We start from the raw sequence: 21,732 nt of genomic DNA, 5'->3' as shown, positions 1-21,732 counted from the left end.
TAAGAGAAGGGGGTGATTAGCGGAAAAAAAAAAAAAAAAAAAAACTGTGACCACCAAACTTTTTGTACTGAGGCAACACGTTCACACTAGTGTAGGAAGTTTTGCTGTGTTAGGCAGCTGAATTTTCTTCCCAGTTGCCGTGTACTATGCAGTTGACTTCAAATTTCATGGACCCAACCCAATTTCCAGCCCTCGAATCAGCTGACATTTTCTTCCAAGTCTAGAAGTTCTTCCGCAACCTATTTTGTGTCATTTGTATGATCATTGGGAAATTTAACACATTCAATGAAAATAAGAGCAATCACATGTTCACACCTAAGATAACACTATGTACATAAGCCTGATAATGATTAGAAAAATGTTACACAAAATAAACTCCATAAACATCATAACAGGTTTCTCTCCAAGAAGACAAAAAACGGAAAAGAAGAAGGAAATTTAAAAATTACATTTAAGATAGCAAGTGATTAGAAATCAAAACCACCACCACCATCAAATCCACCATCATATCCACCATCATACCCACCACCAGCAGCATCAGACACCATATCCCCAATCAACAGCCCACCAAGCGCACCTCCAAGTAGCCCAGCTCCCAAGCCCATACCAAACTTACTCTTCTTAGGCGGTTGCTGCGGTGGATACCCACCCTGTGGGATACCCATAACCCCCAGGTGGAGGATAGCCATACCCAGCCTGAGGCGGTGGATAACCCTGTGGAGGGTACCCACTAGAACTCTGAGGTGGTGGATATCCACCAGGTTGTGGGTAAGCAGAACTTGCCCCCGCAGCAGGTGGTGGGTATGCAGGATAAGCCGTAACAGGCTCATCCTCTTTTCCCGGCTTATAAGCCTGTGGCGGCGGATAAACTTGCTGATCTGACATTTTCGCCTCACCGAAGACCTTTTCACCAAACTTATAGGAAAAACTCAGCTCCCCTTTAGCTTTTCCATCAGGCTTTCTAACTTGATAACTAACAAACTGTGAAGATTTCCCATCACCAAGATTATCAAGAAGCTCTTTAATCGGCACATGGACTTCCCCAATATCGCGATCGCCAAGACTCCTTTCACAACGAAGTTGAAAAACAAGAATCAAACGATTCTGCTTTGCCAAATTCTCATCTATGGTAAACTTCATATTAAAGTTCCAGCTTGGGTTTTTCCCACCATCGCGATCCACGGGCGTTTTTTGTTGCGTTCTTCGATCACCAGAGATTGTAACGAGGGCATAAACGTCCATCTTGGAAAAAAGATTCACGTCTTTTATATCTTTAGCTGAAATAACTGTTATTTCTAACGGTCTATATTCCATGATGAAATTAACGGTTGATTTTTTTGTGTAGAGATTGAAAGTTCAGAGTTGGTAATGAAATAAGAGAAACGAGGAAGGGGAAATATATATAGTGGTGGTTTGAGGAGGTTATGAAGAAAGGTGGAAGTTTCGGTTTTAAGGGAAACGGATTCCAACGCGTTCTTATCTATTTATTAGTTTGTTTTTTAATCTAATAAAAATATATTTTTGTGTGAGAGAAGACTTGGGTTTCGAGGAAACTACTTAAATTGCCATTGTGTTTTTGCTTAGGCGCGTAGAGAACGTGTGGGTTAAACGGTAATGTTCCTAGAATAATCTTATTCGGTGAGAATCTACATATATCCAGAAGAAATAGGAATTTTAGCAGAAAATGTTAATATCTTTAGGGCCCATATCTTTAACATAGCAGTTCTAGAGTACACCCTCTTCTGGGTGCGCTGGTACAACCTACCTATGATTAAAGACTTGCCATGTAATACACTCTCATTCTTTGCCTGATGGAATTTGGAAGGTCCAAATGTAACAGCGCAGGTACAATCTGCCTACTCTAGAATTAGGTTTTTTAATAAATAGAAAAATGAGGAGTGATTGGTATGGGCTTAGGGGTATTTTGGTAATTTTATAAAAAAATTTGTTTTTTCTATTTTTTAGGGACAAAATTATATTTTCACAATTGTCAGATACATAGGCTTGGTGGGCCCCACAGCTAGAAAAATGATTGTACATAGGGGTAAAATAGTAATTCACTTCTACCATAAATTTAAGAGGTCTTCAATCTTCAGGCAAGAAATGATCGCGTCTTGCAGAATGTGCCTTTGGATTCAACCAAATTGCAATACACACAATACCCCTGGTATGAGTGGCCTGAATTCACAAATACCCATACGACCTGCGCAGGGTAGATTTAGCCTAAATTTAAAATTAGAAAGAAAAATAATAGTGGGACTTGAAATTGTTCCACGTGCACGAGGCTAGTGACTATATGTGAGACAGGTCAAATAGGAATAGGAATTTGTCTTAATTGGAAGTATAATGTATAATCTTTCAATTATTTCAAGACTACCAAATATATGCAACTGATTTGCTTTTGAGCCTTTGATGTACATGTAGTTCGTTGTGTATTCCTTTTCAAGTGTTGATTGCTGATTCTAGTTGCCGATCAGGAGGTTTTTGCATAAATTGTTGAGCTGTGTACGTGCTGGATCATTTTTCTCTTAATGCTGAATGAAACGAAAAAATTTCGTTCAGCACTCACATTTTTTATGTCGTTCACCCTCTCATTCAATCACTGTTTTACAAAAAATTAACAAAGACAATAATAATGTGGACGTTTGGTTCTAAATATTATAAAAAAAATAAAGTTAGTGTGTGCAGGAAAAAGAGTAGTGTATAGAATCTGGGCCACTTTTATCAACAAATGGTACTAGTGTATTGCTCCACAAAATACTGTCCAACTGTCAGAAATCCAACTTACCTGTACACCTGCACTCTAGAATTTAGAAATTTGCATAAAATTGAATCCATATAGCTCTTGTTCTAACAATTCTTACGTCTTCACTTGCCCTACAATATCCCTCTCGTCCATTATGTTTTTCCATTTGGAAGATCAATTCTCTTTGTTCTTGTCTGTGAAGTCAATAATGACGTGCCCCCACAAATAAAAACAAGCACGGTGCAGCACTCTTGTGCGCACATAAAAGGATGATGTACCATGGTATTCCTTTAACTTTGCAACTTGTGGAATATTCGCCCTACTTCTGCGGCCGAGGAAATTCTTCAAGCCTCCAGTGACTAATCGTGCAACATACATTACATTCAAATTGACTCGTGAATATAAGAATCGTTATATAACAAAGTATCATAGTGATGTATACAACTTTAAAAGAAAGCGACTAGTAACTTGAAAGTACCTTGAAAGAAATAACTATCAAAAAAAAAAAAAAAGTAACTTGAAAGCAGGGAAGAAAAAAAAACAGACGGTTAAAAAGCAGGGAAGAAACTTTTAACATTAATCCGGTCATCCGGATAATATGTATACGTACTCCTAACTCCTTTGAAAAACCCCTTCCAGTAAGAAATGACGCAATTGTTTTATGACCTTCCCTGAAACTCCGCATAGCGGAGTAGTTGTCCTAATGGCTCCTACTGATGTCTACATGTATTGAGAAGCATAGAATTGTTCTAACCCCTTTTTCTATATTGGTTATCAGAGATTCAGAGTACCCAGTATAATGAACTCGGTTGTTGTGTAAGAGCTGTGGATACGTTATCAAGGTTGCTAGAGCATTTTCAATGGTCACAACTCTTGAATACCAAATACCAAATTCTTGAAAATTTGGTAAAAACATCTTTAGTGGTGAGACCAAATAAAAAAAAACACCAAACCAAACACCAAATCAACTTCCATTTGGTGTTTGGTTTGATTATATCAAACATAATGACGCGATGTCCAATAAGCCACATGGTTTTTAGAAAGCAACGGTTGTATCAAACATACGGTGCCGATGTTCAATAAGCCGCATGGTTTTTCAGAAAGCAACAGCGGCTTCAAAACAACATGGGTTTTGGGCTAAACTATACGGTGTTTTAAAAAGCCGTGTGAGCTTTAGGCTAAAATGTGGGTTTGTTGGTACAAGTGTTTCAAAGCTGCTTTGGCTATTCTAGTACAGTTTATCCAAAACAGCGTAGTTTGGTGTCGAATCTTTGATGTTTGGGCTGAAGATGTTTTGTTTGATATTTTGTTTGGTCCAAAATTTTAGTGTTTTTGAAGTCTCACCATTAAAGATGCTCTTAGGGCATCAAATTTTATCAGACCAAGTATGATCCAAGTCAATTGCAAAAATTAATCTCCTTCATCCTCGACCAAAATCTGACCAATCAAATAGAGCATGACGTTGCTCAAATTGATTTGATCTAAACCAATAAAATGGATGTTCCCATTCAAATATAATAGGGGATGGTTATATGAACTCCACTTAAAGTGGCTCCAAAGTTACTCCACTGCTAAATACAATGCATTAGAAGTCGGTTTTTGGTGGAGATGTTCTCCACACAATAGAGATCATTCTCACAAAAAATAAATTCATTTAAAGATGTACAACCTTGTCAAAAATTGTTTAGAATGTTGCGAAATTATCTAACGATACAAATTTTTTTAATTTCATAACAACTTTTGGCAAGGTTACACATATTCAATTAAGTTATTTTTTTGTGGGGGTGTTATCCATCATGTGATATATATCTTCACAAAAAATTAGCTCTCAATTCATATTGTAAGTCTACTTTTAGGAGTGGAGAACTTTGGAATCACTATAAGATGGAAATAGCCCTCAACTAGAGCCATAGATTGAATAATAACCAGCTCTTAGTTTAGTCGTTTCCCTGCGTCCAAACTCCAAAGTTCACAATTTGTTACACGAGGATATGGATGTCTCTTATTTGAGCCAAGTACAAGCGCATAACTGAAAACATAAGCAAACAAGCAGTAGTTAAGCTTCATAAAGAATTGACAGCGCACAGCAGTTGTAAATGAACTAGATTGGATTTCCACCCCTCACAAAAGCAGTCCAACACTTCCACGGTATATACGATGTTGGCAAACACCAACAACAGAGTAAATTTGGCGTTATCAAAATAGCCCATAGTTTTCGTTTACTGAAAGTCGGCTAGTGATGCGAATGTAACTACTACAGATTATCGAAAAAATAGAAAAATGTAACCACTACAGGTTCCGTGGGAAGTAGGTGTTATCATACTTGCAAAATATCAAACAGTTGGTGGCCAAAAGATTTCATACTTTGGATTGCTTGCTAAATAGTTATTGAAATTGAAACTCAATCGAAGGTCGCAAAGCATCTTTAATATTAAGTTAACCACATATATTATCCTACTTAAATAAAAGTTAAAAGTAACACAACAACTATAACAAAATGTCATGTGGGTATGCACAACGCTCATTCCCACCAACAAAGGCAAAGGCAAAGCCAAATTGAGAGTAAAGACATCAAAAACGATGCAAGTACTATCGTTACATTTCATTCTTCTTGAGATCTTGAAACTACATATGTCTACGGTCACATCTCGGTCTCGGTCCCGACTGACCCGACTGAAAACTCATCCTCTCCTCCTTCAGCACGTACACAATTAGACCATCCCTTCAGCACGTACACAATTAGACCATCCCTTCAGCACGTACACAATTAGACCAAAGTCCTTGATACAGCCTCAAAGAAGCTATAAACAGTTTTTTCCCACTTTTAATCCAAATTCCATCATCATGGCACCTCAAAATCCATGGCCCATCACATTCAGATAACATGATAATTTGGCCAGCCAAGTACACGTCCCCATCAGAGAGAATGGTAAGGTAAATAGCCCAACGAAGACTTAACATCAGTTACTATGTCATTACACCTCATCAGAAGGCTCAGCAGCTGATGAGCGATGTCAATTTTCTTGTTATTGCTGCTTGTTGTGGGGGGCATAGTTGGGACAGCGGGAATGTTGGCAAAATGACTTTTGAAATTAATTGGCTCAGCTTCACTATAATATGCATGGGAGACATTAACCTGGTGACCAGTTGCACGAGTCTCATGCATATCCTGCGCACGAGGTGGAAAAGGAAGAATAGGAGGCAAAGTTTTAGGTATAACCTTTTGCAAGTTCTTACTATTAACATCCATTGCAAAAGAAGATGCACCACCATCAGCACTAGTACTATTGTTGTTTGGGCCTTTGCTACTACTAACCAACTGCTCTCCCCTATTACTATCTTCCCCAACCAACAAGAACTTTACACGCGGGACCTCTCTTGGGACACTAACAGAAGACACTACTTCATCACCTGATGGCTTTTTCAGACACGACTTTAGCTGAACATTTCGTTGCTGAGTCCGTTGCATAAGGGTCGTTGGTCTTGGCCCTAGAATAGAATCACCAGCAGCCATCGGCCTGAACTGTGGGGTCTCATCTGAAGCGCCATTGACTTGCCATTTCACCGGTTCAGATTCTACCGCAACTGGACCTCCTCCTACATCCCGCAAAATGTAATTCACCTTCACATGACCAAAAAGAGAACCGTTTCTGATTGCATGGTCGTAAGCCGCCTGCGCATGGGCCTTGTTTCTATAGACAACCCTACAAGTATTAGTCTTCCAGAACACACGCATTAAATCATGGTCCAGAGGCCCAAAGCGCCCGAATCTCGCCTTAAGCTCATTAGAAGATGGCACACTTGTCGTCTGAGGAAATTTTAAAACCAGCATACCTGGTTCTACCACCTTCGCAGGTGAGTCTTGCTTCTTCCCCACATCATGTTTAGTCGGCTTAGGCTTAGGCTTAGGCTTAGGCTTAGACTGTACAGTGGTGTTTGTATCTTTCCGTTCTGGTTGAACTTCAGGAATCTTCTGCCTATCAGCCTTTCTCTGTGTTATTGACTTCAGCTGATCTAGTTTCTTAAGTCTCTTGGCAGCCTTTTCTTCCTGGCGATCAGAGAGGCTACGCTTACGACCAGATTTTGTGGGATCATCAGGTCTAGCCACATGTTTTGGACGTTTCGGATGTGGGCCTCTCCCATCCTCACCGGGAAGAATCTCAGAAACACCAGTACGGGATGGGGGTTTACTGTCCAAAGATTCCAAAATTTCAGCTTCACTTGCCGGGGAGAGGTCCAAACTCTTTTGATACACAAGGGACCGGAAACGGAGTAAGACCTGGCGTACAACTTCAAACCGATCCCGTTCAATTTCATAAAATGGATCAAGAGCAAGGTCCAACATGTCAGTTACTACTTGTGGAAGGTCAACCACCATACTGGCAAGGTCGACTGTTTGTTCAGACAATGAAGAATCAGTTGAGAGAAGTGTACTGCTGGAACCATCGTTTTTCTGCTGTGAATCCAACTTCGACTTCTCTGAGGTTGCTAAAGAAATCCCAATGGACTTTCCAGCAGATTTCCTCGGTATGCCTTCCTCTTTCGAAGTTTTCAGGCGCTTGGGGGCAGGCTCAGAGCTAGTTCCAGATTGTGATTCTTTTTTCTTTTTCCTCTTTTTCTCAGATTTATCAGAAGTAATGTCTACTGCAGAGCGCTTAACACCTTTAACTTTCTTTACCAATCCAACATCACTAGTCTGAGGAACCACACCAGGAGATTGGGAACTGATAGGTAATTGAGGTGCAGCCTCAGGCTCCAAAATCTCTCTTTTCCAGGCTCCTTCCAACCCTTGATCTGAATCTTCAGATCTTACAGGAAGTTTCGACTGCTCAACCTTTGAGTCAACCATAGGTCTATTCTCCGGCATTAACTTCTTACTGGAATTTTCTACAACTCCAGTCATGTCAGATTTTCCACTTAATGCATCCAGACCTACACTTGTAGAGACAGCAGCTCCACCTGATACCCTTCCTCCACTGAAATCATGCAAGACCATCTCCTTGTGGGAATGCAGCCTTCCATCTTCAATAGGAACTTGTGTTACAGAAGCTCTACTAATTGCAACTGACTCAATCACTGGAGAGCCAACTGGAAGAACACTAACACGAGACAAAGTCTCCTGTGCATCTACAAAATTCGTGCCTACAGAGTCAGCTGCTTCCACAGGTACCGCTCTATTAATATTAACACCTTTGCCAGTTGTTCCAACTCTATCCTGATTTACTGCAACCTCAGTTCTTGACAAAGGAACTGGGGTTCTCTTCTGGAACACATAATCCTCAGGCGCCACTGTTGTCACTCCTTCCTTGCGAGATGATGTACCAGGGATGCCTTCACGGCCTTGGACAACATTATTGGATCTAGGCTCACTTGCTTCTTCTCTCCGTTTGAACAGATACTTATCCTTCTTTGGTTGTTCCTTGATTTTAGACTTTGAGGTGCTCTTCTTCTTTTCACCCAATGCTTCGGCAATGACCATAGGACCACTCAAAGGAGCTGGAGAAAACGGTAACAATTGAACAAATATAATAGAGAAAAGACGAGAAAATAAAGAAAATACAATTATTTTTTTAAGATGGGGCAAAAGATGGGAATGAAGTTTAAAGAAGGCAAGAAGTAAATAGCATTTAAGGTTATATATAATATGATCAGCATCTCTATGAAGAGGGGCATAAACTAGGACTAAAACACACCGACCTGACAACCAATGATAACATTCATTGTTGAGAATGAGATTGTTACTACTTCTAAGAAATCACACTGGTACAGGGGATTATAACAAACGAGAACTGAATTAAATTGCAAAACACATATATATTGTTAATAGTATATAGTAAATCATACTAAGCTATGTGGACTGCTCTATCCCGCTTGAATCCATCAATAAAAAACATTACAATACTGTCAAATACTGACAGAAAGGACAACATGTTTGACCAAGCTATTTGCTCCTATCAGATTATTAACTCACGTGGGTGATTTAATACCAAATTACAGTTAATCATGGAAAAGCAGTCCAATGTTCAACATAACACAATTACAAACTTCTAATATGAAGCTATTTAGTAGGGTGCTTGAAGTGCACATAATGACTTGAGGGTTTAGTTTAATAAAATTCCTGTCAAGAGTATTGGCAGACACCAAAAGTGGACAAACAAAGGAAAATTTGTGTTTATTAATCAACAATCATTAGAGGGAAAATTATAAATTCAATTTTATCTCGTGCAGAATTCCTTGCTGTTTCAGCTATATGGTGTCGAGTCTGAAGTAATGTTAGTGGAGCCAAGCCACACAGAGCTGAAGGAAGAGTAAAAGAGTACTAACTAATAAGCAGTAAATGGGGTATGGAAGGTATGCATAATGATTTGAAAGGCATAGTCAACTAACATTTTTCAAAAAGTGACATATTTAAGTGCCAAAATATACATATATGTGTGCATAGTGTATCCTTATACCTAACAAGAGCTGGAAAATATATGTGTATAGTGTATCCATATACCTAACAAGAGCTTGAAAATAAAATATTAATACCTCGAACTGGTATTTTAGCTATCTGATCCAACATAGTTTTCTCATCATTTTTAGGCCGTTCAGGCTGCAATCCAAATGCCTCGGCATAAGTCTCATCAAACTCCTCAAACGCTGCATTCCGAAAAGCAAAAACTAAAGCTTTATTCCTGATGGAATCAACATTCTGCCGATCAAAACCCATTGGCATTAATGCCAACTGCTGTATGAAGCCAAGTACATCTCTCGGCTGAAACCTTTCCCTTGCCTTCTTAATTTGCATCACAGAGTAAACAGCCCCAGGTTCATAACCACCCACATCAACAGCAAAGTGACTACGAACATTCATAGGCCGAAAATTAAATGGATTCCTACACCGGCAAGTCAAACCCAAAGCGGCTCTCCTGCTAGCCTCATCAATAGCCTCATCACAAGCTCTCAAAAAGTTTTTATTACTCGTCTGCTTTGATTTCTCAGCATAATTTATATCAAACGGAATAAGCTCAGCCGGATCAAACCAACCATAACTACTATCCCCAAAAAACGCAACCAAAACATGCCCCACTCTCTTTGTTTTCCTAACAGACAAACTTGCAAAAGCTTCACTCAAAACATGCCCAGGCCACCAAGGATGAGACTTCACTTTCCCCCATACCATATCCCCTGGTTCAAACCCATAACTCATCGCCTTCTCCGCTTCCGATCCAAACGCATCCGACATCCTATCCGCCGCCCTTTCATCCACCATCGCATACTCCGAATCAAACTCCGATACAAATGGTCTATTAAAAATCACTTCTTTCTTCTCATCTAAACCTTCCCCTTCATTATCCTTCACACCCACTTCCTCCATATCAATTTCCCAATCAGAAACCCTAAAAACCTCTTCCATTTTCTCATCTTTCAACTCAACCTTACCTTCCTTTACTTCTCCATTCATTTTAACCTCATCAACAACAACCCCTTCATTCATATCACTAACTTCAGATGTTTTATTCATCACTGATAACATAACTACCATGAAATCAATAACGAAACATGAAAAACAGTATTAAATATTACGAATTTAAATTCGCACCTGGTTAACACAGTGCATGGAGTGAAGCATTTGTTCTGCAAAATGAAATTTTGGTTTTTGAGGGGTACGCTCTCGCGTGATAGGGTTTTTATCAGTTTTGTGAAAAAAATTGGAAAAATGAGGAAGGCGATTTTTTTTTTTTTTTTTTTTTTAAGTTTGGTACGTATGTGTGTCGTCGTGTTGTGGTATATACGTGTGGGATCGAAATAAGTGGTGAGTGGAACTGAGGTGAGTCGGGGTTAGTGGGTAAGGAAATTACTATTTGAGATACGGATTTTTTTTTTGTGATATTTATGGATTTTAAGGAAATGGATTTATGAATATTTGGTATGGATTGAAGCTTTTTAAAATATCTGATTTTGGAATTTTGATATTTTTTTTTTTTGTTATGTGGATATTTTTTAGGGGCAACAAGTTTGTGTCTCTATAAAAGGGTTGTTATTCTACGACTTTTTGTTTAGAGTTTAGTGGATACATAAACGGATGGATTGAGAAAGTATCCATATTTTGAGAGTGAATCGGTGTGTGGTGATAATTCTAAATATATAGACATTTCCAGAAGTATAACAATGCTTGGGAGAGTTGTGAACAGAGTTTGCAATTGATGTACTAGAGAAATCGAGGGGTCGACATGTTATTGGCATATTTCTTGTACTAAAGTCAAGTTGGTGATAAAAATCGAGGCGTAAACCTATTATTTGGCATAGTTCACCAAAATTTGGGTTAGTCGCCTACAAAACTTCAATAATGTAAAAAGAGTGTTTGGGTCTGTACAGACACAAATCTTTTGGAATGTCCACATGTATTTTGAAGATTTAGTTAGAAATAAATTGTATGCTCTCTGTTAGCTTATGTTATAGCATATCACCACAACTTGTTTGATACGTGAGGTGATGCTCACTGAGGGCAAGATATCTGGTGCCAATTTAAGAGCAGCATGAACATGGTAGCTTATTGTTATTTTTGAAAAAAAGCTAAATAGTAAAAATAACTTTATTTTATTATACAAATAAACATCAGACAACAAGCAAAAACTTTGTCATAACATATGTGATAATTTGTGTTATCCATGTATAATTTGTGAAATGTTTAGAAAATGAATAACCAATTATAATTTGTCATAACAGATTTTTTTGACCAAAGTTGTGTGTTGGTGGCTGTTGTAACAACCCTACCACATGTAGATACGTTTTTACTTTCCAAAACATACATATCTTTATATATATATAATAGCAGTCCCTTTTCCTGCTCTCTGAGGGTGTCCACGTAGGCTAATTTTAAGTACCCTTTTTACTCACGAGAAATCAGGATGGATTCGTAAAAGTGGAGAAAAAAAGTGGCCGAACCACTTAAAAAGTAAAGTGGAGAAAAAAACTGCGATAGATGTCTCCCACTTAAAATGGAAACCCAACCTCAAAAACCCACGACTGTTCCCAAAAAAAAAAAATAAAAACCCACGACTAAAATTAAAAACAACTCTTGAGATTCTCTACCCAGACGAACAAAACTGTCGAACGTGACGCGGAACCCTATCTTCCGTATCTTCCTCCCACAAATCGCCAGAAGCCCGAATCGTCATATGTCGTCCTGTTCAAGGGCAAATATCGAAAGAAATATTAGAAGTTTTCGCTTTTTAAAACACCGGAATGTTGTGGAAATAACAAATAAACCTGCGTATTCTAAATCCTCCTTTTCTCTTCTTTCCTACAGAACAACTATTGAAGACGTATTCATCAGCAATGTTTGAGACTTTGAGTGTTTAAAAGAAGGTAATAAAATGTTTCATTCGTCTTATTTAAATTGGCTTTTTAGTTATATTGTTTCTTCTCAAATCAACGTCTATTGATCTCCTTCTCTCTTCAAGTTCTCACGGCACATCGAATTAGGTTCGTCAAAACTCCATACAGTGTGAAGTGCTTTCTCTATGAAGGTATACTATTTCTGGAAATTTCAGTAGTTGTTGATCGTTATATCTTTTGGAGTTCGATAATCTGGGAATCAATTTTACTGATGCGTCTTTTTTCTTATTCTTTTTGGTGATTTGGTAGGATTTTATGGGTTTTGTTGACATGGGTATTTTAATTTTGTCAAAACTTGGTTTTCATTAATGGGGTTTTGTTAACATTGGTTTTATGTATGATTTGTTGAATTCTGCAGCTTATTGTTGTATTTGAATATAATTGGTTGTCTTTAGCTGTGAATGTAATGAAAGTTTTTGGTTTTCTTTCATTTGTCGACGATATTGACATGAAGATGACCGTATACATATGTGCATCTTAATACGATATTGACAACTACTCCCCACACACTGAAATATGGGAGTTAGATGATGAAATATGAGAGACACGCATAAGCCGATAGCATAAAGCTCTTCCACCAAGTAATCAACTCGTTAGTTCTTGTCCTCGACAATGGTGTCTAACATAGATATGTCAAAGTAATTTCTTAATCTTTTATACATTATTAAGAATAGTCAAAATAGGTCAGTTCAATAGGCTAACTTGGCTATCAACCCCCTTAACTTTTGTGTAGACGACATAATATCCCATGATGCTGCCTCGACATTGCTTTAACTTCAAGTACTTTCTAAGACACATTTTTTCACAGTAAGAATTGTTAACAAAGTAAATGACACTTAAATATAGAAGTTAGAAGTTATATTGTCTGTTTATATATATATAATAGCAGTCCTTTTTCCTGGTCTCTGAGAGTGTCCACGTAGGCACATTTTAAGTACCCACTTTACTCACGCAAAATCAGGAGAGAAAAAAGAAACTGCCCAGAAAAAACTTCTCTCTTACCAACGAAAAATCAGGATACAAAGAATTTTACTAAAAAAAAAAAAAAAACTTCACCAACCGTACACATGTTTGTATGCTCCACGTGAGAATCCTTCTTCTCTTATCTGATCTGTGGAGTTTATGTTGAGATGGTTTCATATCTTGATACAAAAATGGAAGATTACCAATTTACTTCTCTAAAGAAGAAAAAACTTTAAGAGTAAGTACTTCTTCAACCTCAACTTCAGTTCGAGAGGTGTTCTCGAGTTTTGTTAGATTCTTTTACGATGGGATTGTTAAGCCACTACAATCTATTGGACAGTTTCTTGGTTCGTCGAAAAGATCGAGTGGTGGGTCTATAAATTCGACTACTGCTTCCACGTCAGATGATGAGATTGGATCATCATCAACTCATCAAGTGGTGTGACTCATCATACACCCACACAGGTGTTGAAGAATTTTAACGAGATTCGTAGTCTTCGAATTGGGAATTGGGGATAGGTGATGCTGTTTTATTGAAATTGCGAGCGGATTTTGGTTCATCCACTGTTTCATTTTAGGCGCGTTGTCGCTATTCCTAAGGAGAATAATGTTACTTGGGCTGCTGTGGTAATAGTTCAAATAATAATGGGAGTATTCCCTAATCGCTTTTATACAAATGGGGGTTTGAAATTGCGAGTGGTTTGGACTATTAGCTCTTTGATTCTTTGTTTGGCTAGGCATTATTTGCTACTCTGACCTATAATTGCCGTTTCGCTAGGCATTATTTGCTACTGACCTATAATTGCGAAAGCATCGACGCTTAACAGTTTGGTTTTAACCGATCTTGGATGGGCAAGGGATGCTTTGTATGAATAAAGATCACCGGAGGAACCGAGGGGTGAAGCAAAGTGGAAGATGTGATAAAAAAAAGATTGAAGTGATTATTAGTCGGAATTTGACCGATAAATTGGTTGTAAACTTCTTCGTTGAGGAACCTTAGCAGGAAATCTCTGTGAAAAATGAAAATTTGGGTTCTTTGTAGAGACTAGAGCAGTCGCAAGAGAAGGAGAAAAAGGGGAGTTGAAAGTATACGGTCAAGAGTTTTATCATAGTAAGGAACTAAGGATCACCAAAACCTCAAGATATCTCACCGATTACAAATCATATATGTGTCTATTGTAGCCATTTATTTATTTGTTTTCAGTCTTTGATGTTAAGTTGGTAGTTGTTACTTTGTTGATTGCTCCGAATACATGATCGGAGATGATTCATATTAATATTTATGTTTTAGACTTCTCCAATTGTGATTGTATCGGGCGTAATTTTCATATGTGGACCATTGACAAAAATGGGATTTGTTTTCAGCCAAGTATCGGACCACTTGAGGGAATACCAAACCAAATCAGATATAAATAGAGTAAATAAGTTCAAATCATTCTCAAATAATTGCCGATAGAGAACAGTGAATGTTAAATTTTCATCTTTCCAGGTTTGGTTTTTATTTGACTTGATTATCATGATCTGCTACAAGCATGCGAGTGATGAACAATATAGGTTAATGTCAGTAGTGACAAATTAATGTCAGTAGTGACAAATTACCTTGGGGCATCTAGATCAGACTACTCAGAATATTACTTTGGATAAACCAGCACCCGCCTATCCGAAAACATGCAATGATCAAGAATTTTTTTTTTAAAAATAAGTGGTATACAACATATATATCTACTCTACTATACTGGAAAACCCTAGATTTATAACTCCATAATGCCAAGAATTAAACATGGCTACTTCAAAGCTTGAGTTTCCACCGATCCGCGAGCTAGCGTCACAACAAGGTTCCGAAAACTTGGCAAGTGGAAAATCAATTTTATGTCAACCCAGATCAAATGTGTGTTGTGGTACAATTAGAGGTAGTGGTATGTGTGTGAGAACACGTGGGCAGTTACTAGCACTTTCACTAGACAACCAGTCAGTTTCCCAGTTGGAAATATAATACACGTTAGAAACAAAGATGAGGCTGAATTTGGGTTTATTGTTGAACCTGAACTTGGACAAGTTGCTAAGATGACATGTGAACCTGCAAAGAAGTTTACACCTAGATTGACATTGCTGCAAAAGACTGTTTTATTTGTTCTACTTGCATGGAATTTAAGTAGATTAAGTTCTAAGGCGTAAAGCTTCGATGAACAAGTTATTGGTTTGATAGTAATGACCAATCGTGGTTGCTTTAGAACGCGTTTAGTAACTGAACTTTTCTCGATCATCAATCTTTGCTTATCATGTTGAACAACATAAAGGTAAGGAAGTTTATGCTTGGTACATTAGTTGGTTAATTTATTTAGCAAACATTTAGTTCATCCGCCGCTTTTTATGCAGCTTTCATTATTATATAAATGCTATATTTATAGTGTCCACGTGAAATGGGAGATTACTAAAAATTTGGAGAAAAAAAAGGAAGTTTAACTCAACTCCACAAAACCCGACTTTCTTCTTCACGTAGGAAACCAATAAATCGGGACGAGAAAAAAAAATGGAAACAAAACCTACAAAAGAATTCACATACACTATTTAAAACCCATCGCACCTTTTTCCAAAACCAAGCAATGTGCTCTCCCATACTTGGAAGAGAATTCCATGTCTGACAAGCATTGATATCCATTGTTTCAGTTTCGCCTGATGATTCATCCCTCAAAGCTAGAAAATTAATTTGTTCATCTCTCTTTGCGTTAAGCTATTTCGAGATTCACGAAGGTGGAAGTTTTTCACCGCACTCATCATGGTAATCAAAATCAGGTAGTAGTGTAAATAGCTTTGCAGATGCACTTTCCTTCAAGTTGGAGGAAATACTTGACTCTCTCAAGATTTGCTTTCCTTAGACATGTTTTTGGGTGACAAATGGTTGGTTATCTGAAAGCTTTTGGACCTCCGGATGCTACATCCATATAGGCCACGCCGCTTGACAATCTCAGTTTATCACTATGATGAATAGGTCGAGGAACATCGATGATGAGTGACATCCATTATTCAATCCATCCAGTCTTCTTAATTTTCCAGATACCGCGAGTTGACGAAGTCCCGGTGTTAAATTCATGTTTAACTGTTTTACCAATAGAAACAGGGAAACGTAAATTGCTTGGTGAGAAATCATTTAGTTGTGGAGTCCCACTCTTCTCAAGACGATTCTAGCTTTCGAGAATCCGGGGCCGAGATTGTCATTCATTTCCTTATTACGTAACAAATATGAAGAGTAGTTGAGATAATTGTGGTTTTCATGTTGCAAAGGAGTGGAATTAGTACTTTTGAGGTGGTCTTTAGATGGGACCTCGAGAACCTAAACCATCCATGTCTTTCTTTACGCACACATAAGATTGGGCTTCCCTAGATTTAAGCATATATGGCGCGAATCAGAATTTGACCCACAAAGGTTGTCCCGGAAAAGGGTTAGAAACGGGTAAGCCACTCTTCTTATCAATCGACGTTAAGGGTTTTGCCAACCGCCTCGACTTAGTAATCTAGCATCCGACCGCGAGAATGATGTTCCTTTAGGGATGTTGCTTACGTGGGGAGCTAATCTAAGTACGCATGAGAGAAAAACGGGACTTACTTGCTTCCACAGCTGTAGAACCCGGTTTAAAGAGATTAATAGTTCGAGTTTTGGTCTCATTCTCTGCAGAAACAGACAAATCCTTTCGCGTGAAAATACTTCCTTTTTTTCCACTAAAGTTGAATAGTGGATTGTGTCGCAGTTCTGATCTTGAGTTTCTTTCATCTGTGTAGCTTGCTTCCAGTTAAAGCAATATTCCACAGGATCTCACAAGCCATTGATGCAACAAGATTGTCACAACGTTTGGTGCATCACTCCACCATCTATCAAGAGATCGATACATGTATAACTTCTCAACTGTTTGGCCAAAATCCTCTTCAATCTTCGGTAATTCAAAGGTAAAACGGATTTTACACTTGCAGATTAGAATGTAGATTTCCTCACCGCATAGAATCCCAGTAGTGCATACAGTTTGTTAGGCGTTAAATTTTGTCACCTAATATCGGATGTACTCAAGTAGACCTTAATACAGTTGTTGATAATTTTCATGTTCAACTAATTAAAACCTTCCATCGGTGTTTTTCTCTTTTCCGGAGGTGCAACCCGATGGTAGAGAATTTCAGCGTCCATCTTTCCGAATGAGAATTATTTATCTCCAAATAGGCGTAACCGGAATCCTTGGGACCTTCCTGGTAATTATGAAACTTCGTACTTTTATTTTAGTTAGTAGTCTCGACTTTGTGTTGAACTCATTTTTTGTTTTGTTTATGCAGACAAATCTTGCGGGGATCTGGAATGGTACTTCTTTTGTCCAAGAGACATGACTAATCGTGCCACTGAAATTGGATATTGGAAGACGACTGGTAGAGATAGACCCATCTGTAATGGCCCAGACACTGTGGGGATGAAGAAGACTGATTTTCTATTTAGGAAGGGCACCGCGAGGAGATAGGACAAATTGGGTTATGCATGAATATCGACTTGAAGTCAAGCAATTGTTTGACACCGGTGTCTCGCAAGTAAGACTTTGTTTCAAATTTGCATGTAGTTATATTTCTTTGGTTTATGACCTGTTTTGTCAAGTTAAATTGTTGTATTATGGTTAATCTAATATTAGAGTATGTGATTCTGCTAAGTGCTATACTACATATTTTGCAAGCGATCTTTTCTATATTGTTGTCAAATGAGATATGTATCACTAGCACAAAGTACATAGAGCATATAGGCACCGAGCTGAAATCTGGCGAAGGGCAAGTTTTGTTTGCTAGGGCTGCAGCAGAGTCGAGCTTAAGAAAAGCAATATTCCACAGGATCTCACAAGCCATTGATGCAGTTCGTGTATGCTATACCTTAGAATCACATCTCCGCATAGATCACATGGCTGTTTCCATCCAGCTGGAAAATTAATGAATTCAAAAAGCTGCTTTTTAAACGGCTTATACTCATGACAGAAATTTATTCGTAGAAAATCCTACTGCGTCGATGAGACCATCACGCAATGTTTGTATTTCTGCCTCAACCTCGGACTGATTCATCCTTAATTTAAAGCTTCTTGGTCCTCCCTTTACGATGTCAATCTAAAAGACAAAATTTTAGAAACTTCGAAGTACCAAAATAAACCGTAAAGAAAATAGTTTCAATCAATCACGAAATAACAATTCATTTAAAACCTATATAAGAAAAGTACCGTAGTACTTGCTTCCTTCGATGTTCAAAGAAACTTGAGAATGGACAAGTGATATGTCTTTGCACTTAAAAGAGTTCATTCAAAGAACTAATATAAATGACAAAATGTGAGGATTGCTGAACTCATCTACGAAGGTACTCATGATATAATTAATACCTTGGGTGGAATTTGCCCCTTTTCAAGATAACCAACATAGTCAGAAGGATAAAGAAACTCCACTAACCAGAATTGCTCATCTTTTTTAACCCATGAGTCGTTCCATCCATGAACAAAATCCAACAAGAGAACAACTTGAACAAGAAGAAACATTCCTGAGCCAAATTTCCATGCCGATTCTGCATTTATAGAAACTAACAGTAAGCCACAATCCAAACTCAAATAAGGTAGCACATGAATGAAAATCTATAAGCAATATAACATACTTGAATACATACTCTAACTAAAGTGGTAACAAAAAGTCAATCTGTAACCAACTGAACTTATCTAAAAGTAAAACAAAAAAATCTGCACCCGTATCGTATATCGGAAATAATAACTCTCGGCTAACTAGGATTTGACAAAGTTTAAACTTTACATGCTCTAGATAACAAACCCGGTTAATGTCGAAAAACCCGACAATTTTTTCATCAACTAGGTGTTCTATCAAACCAACTAATGGTAAAGCTCAATAAAGCGAAAGGTAAGCACCAAATGATGGGTGTCTAAATCTTAATAATCGATGGGGCAAGAACTGCAAGAGAATACGGATATCGTTGAGCAATTAGACACCATTTTAAAAATGTTAGACATTGTTGCTTTGGTGGAGGTATTCAAACGTCAGTTATGTTTCAAGAGCTTAAAACCATTAAGATGTTATTCAGGGGGTGTGCTGAAGGAAATTACAAAAAAAAAGCATTGAAATCATTAGAGCATTTGCATGAACTATTGGGAGCATTGTTTGTTTTTTCCCATGTTTTTACAGACTAATAGCTGTAACTGATAAGTCTTGACTTGGGAACAAATGTTGGCCTGCCAATCTCCATGCCATACCTTACCAAACCAACATATCCAAGTTCCTCAAAAACAGAATTTTGTCATGTAAAAACCAGTTTGATCACAGGTGATTGGCAACTCACTTGAAATAAGAACGAACAAAGGAATCATTTTGCTCTGTGGTCGTGCGCGCGCGCGCAATAATCACATAGAGATTTCCGAATTGCCCTTTCAGCTTCTATACCCTGAGTAACATCATGATTTCAGACCGAGCTCAAGGAAAAAGGGTTAGAATAAAAGAAATCAACATATTACCTGCTAAAGATGGAGGACATGCAGTAAGAATCCCAGTACGTCACAAAAACAAATGCTACTGATAGTCCACCACAATTGAATATGAAGTCCTGTAATCTTAATTTCCACAGCTATAAATGAAAAACAAATTTAACATATGTGAACAGAAAAAATAAAAAGCACTTACTGGCGATATAGGGACGATGTTAAGTCGGAATGAATTTTTGAGAAAGGAGAATATCATAAAGAAATCCTTTTCGCAACAAAGAATCCTATATGACCTTTAAATACTATGAGGAAGAGCTTACCTTCACATAATGAGCAATCTTAACACAATAAACAGGAAATTCAGATTAAAAAATTTTAAGGCTCCTCCCCGCTTCCAAGTTTTAAGGACCGCAGTCCAAAGAGCATTGTAAGAGTCTTTCCAAATGCATTTGGCTGCATCTTTTGTATTTGACTTTTAACGTAATCAAAGGGAGGCATCGCAAAGCGTAGAACAATCCCAAAACAAAGCACTTGCTCCTAGAGAAGCAAATGAAACAGAACAGTTCAACAAACCAAAGAGCACAAATATGATTATTCCTTTGCACGGACATTAGACTACAAGAAACTCTACAAGAGAAATATCCGAAAACAAGATGATTATAGTGGGGTCGACCAACCAATTTCGTTCAAACAACCATAAGCCACATCAATTTTTTTTTTTTAACAAACTTTTGGAAGGCGGATGGTAAAACATGCAACATTCTCAACATGGTTAAGCCTAATGCCATTCCAACTGCCCCAAGAAAAAAATCGAAGGCTATTATGTCTGCGAGGAACCAAAGATCCCATGTGGATTTTAAAAAATACCCACTGTTCAAATCCCTCCGAATTTGCTCCTTGCAACTGTGATATAAACAAACAAGCAATGTGCTCTCCCTTCTGTTAAAACGCAAGTCTACAAGATTGTCACAAAGTTTGGTGCATCACTCCACCATCTATCAAGAGATCGATACATGTATAACTTCTCAACTGTTTGGCCAAAATCCTCTTCAATTTTCGGTAATTCACGTGTTTGCTGTCGTCTTCGAGCAACCTCCTTGCAACCTCAAACAATCAATCTACAAAAAGACATCCACAGGAACCTCATGTTATGAAAATGGTGCAAACCGGAGACCAGACCTGCATACCCAAAAGGGCAATCTCTAATCTCAAGCTTCTGCAATTCAGGGCATCCCTGAAGCACATAAGTCGATTACCCGCGTCGGTGTCTCCTTCAAAAGCAACCGATAGTGTACGAACTAACTTCCCATCTTGTCGATGTAATAGAAGGCCTTATCGGTGAGCAAACCAGATAATGCTAACCTTATGAGCTTCTTACAGTTCATTACAATAGCACCAAAGCCCATATCCATGGGTTCACCTGTCAGATGGTCTGGTAGGTGTCGCCCCATTATACAAAGACGGAACACCACAAGATCCGGACGGTTCTTTGACATGGCCACAACAAATTTGCATTGGTCATTTTATTGCAAAATGGAGAATTGAACACAACTTCTTCTGACCTTGAAAATGGCAACAAGGCCCACTTCGAGAGACCTGGGAATCACCGTCCTCCCGGGCAAAAGCTTTGGAAAGACCGAAGTTCACGTGGGTCATCGCATGTTGCAGCCACGACTGAAGCCCTTCGTTACATACCATGTTGTATTTAGCCCTTATTCCCGTCTTTCTTTGTTGCATTTTTTTTCGCCTCTTTTGGTTCCGATTTGGTACCTTGAGAGTTGGGGACTGGGATACTTGGTATTAGGTTGTTAGCTTCTAGCTAACTTACCAAGAATTGTTGTAATATTTGTGTGACAATATTAATTTAGTAACTATTAAGGATCAAAAATAAACAAAAACACAATATTGACTCTAAGTAGCATCAATGAATAAACTCATCGCACCTTTTCATTAGCAATCATTCAAGTCGGTTATTAGACCTACTTTACCTAATCATTGTTTAAACCCCGTCTTTTTTTATTCAATTGCCTTTTTCAAATATTGTATTCTCAAGCTTTAGATTTTTGTTCCCTTTTTACAATGGCACAATCGAACTCATTGCTAATAGAAAAAAGGTCGCACTTACAACCACACTAGCTAATACCACTAAAAAAA

The 21,732-nt window shown here is 38.1% G+C and overlaps 2 protein-coding genes and 3 long non-coding RNA genes across 7 annotated transcripts; 2 read left to right on the top strand and 3 right to left on the bottom strand.

Moving 5' to 3' along the window:
• Positions 1-286: 286 nt before the first annotated feature.
• On the bottom strand, positions 287-1,522 carry LOC147508032 (protein SRC2-like). Its single transcript, XM_086600653.1, is given in 2 exon segments — positions 287-648; positions 650-1,522. Coding segments are annotated over 2 exon segments (846 nt in total). The 5' UTR covers positions 1,315-1,522; the 3' UTR covers positions 287-467.
• Positions 1,523-5,156: 3,634 nt separating this feature from the next.
• LOC147508031 (PWWP domain-containing protein 1-like) lies at positions 5,157-10,507 on the bottom strand. Of its 2 annotated transcripts, XM_086600652.1 has the most exons (3): positions 10,332-10,492; positions 9,278-10,255; positions 5,157-8,242 (listed from the first exon to the last, which is right to left on the bottom strand). In XM_086600652.1, the coding sequence occupies exons 2-3, from the start codon at positions 10,251-10,253 to the stop codon at positions 5,664-5,666; spliced, it is 3,555 nt and encodes a 1,184-aa protein (XP_086456778.1). In that variant the 5' UTR covers positions 10,254-10,255; positions 10,332-10,492; the 3' UTR covers positions 5,157-5,663. The 2 variants fall into 2 exon arrangements, with proteins under 2 accessions (XP_086456778.1, XP_086456777.1); XM_086600651.1 differs by having other exon boundaries at positions 9,278-10,507.
• A 1,130-nt stretch (positions 10,508-11,637) lies between these two features.
• On the top strand, positions 11,638-17,067 carry LOC147508030 (uncharacterized). Of its 2 annotated transcripts, none has more exons than XR_015217878.1 (3): positions 11,638-12,100; positions 12,196-12,261; positions 16,882-17,067. It is a non-coding gene; the product is annotated as an uncharacterized LOC147508030 (long non-coding RNA). The 2 variants fall into 2 exon arrangements; XR_015217877.1 differs by having other exon boundaries at positions 16,871-17,067.
• Positions 17,068-17,233: 166 nt separating this feature from the next.
• LOC147508029 (uncharacterized) lies at positions 17,234-17,797 on the top strand. The gene is made up of 2 exons (XR_015217876.1): positions 17,234-17,329; positions 17,411-17,797. It is a non-coding gene; the product is annotated as an uncharacterized LOC147508029 (long non-coding RNA).
• A 689-nt stretch (positions 17,798-18,486) lies between these two features.
• LOC147508028 (uncharacterized) lies at positions 18,487-19,919 on the bottom strand. Its single transcript, XR_015217875.1, has 3 exons — positions 19,612-19,919; positions 19,440-19,541; positions 18,487-18,659 (listed from the first exon to the last, which is right to left on the bottom strand). It is a non-coding gene; the product is annotated as an uncharacterized LOC147508028 (long non-coding RNA).
• Positions 19,920-21,732: the final 1,813 nt, after the last annotated feature.

Source organism: Coptis chinensis, chromosome 3, assembly GCF_015680905.1.
Source record: "Coptis chinensis isolate HL-2020 chromosome 3, ASM1568090v1, whole genome shotgun sequence".
In the NCBI taxonomy this organism is placed as follows: Eukaryota; Viridiplantae; Streptophyta; class Magnoliopsida; order Ranunculales; family Ranunculaceae; genus Coptis; species Coptis chinensis.
The sequence above is the reverse complement of the archived record's forward strand: the minus strand, read 5'-3'. Positions and strand labels throughout refer to the sequence as shown.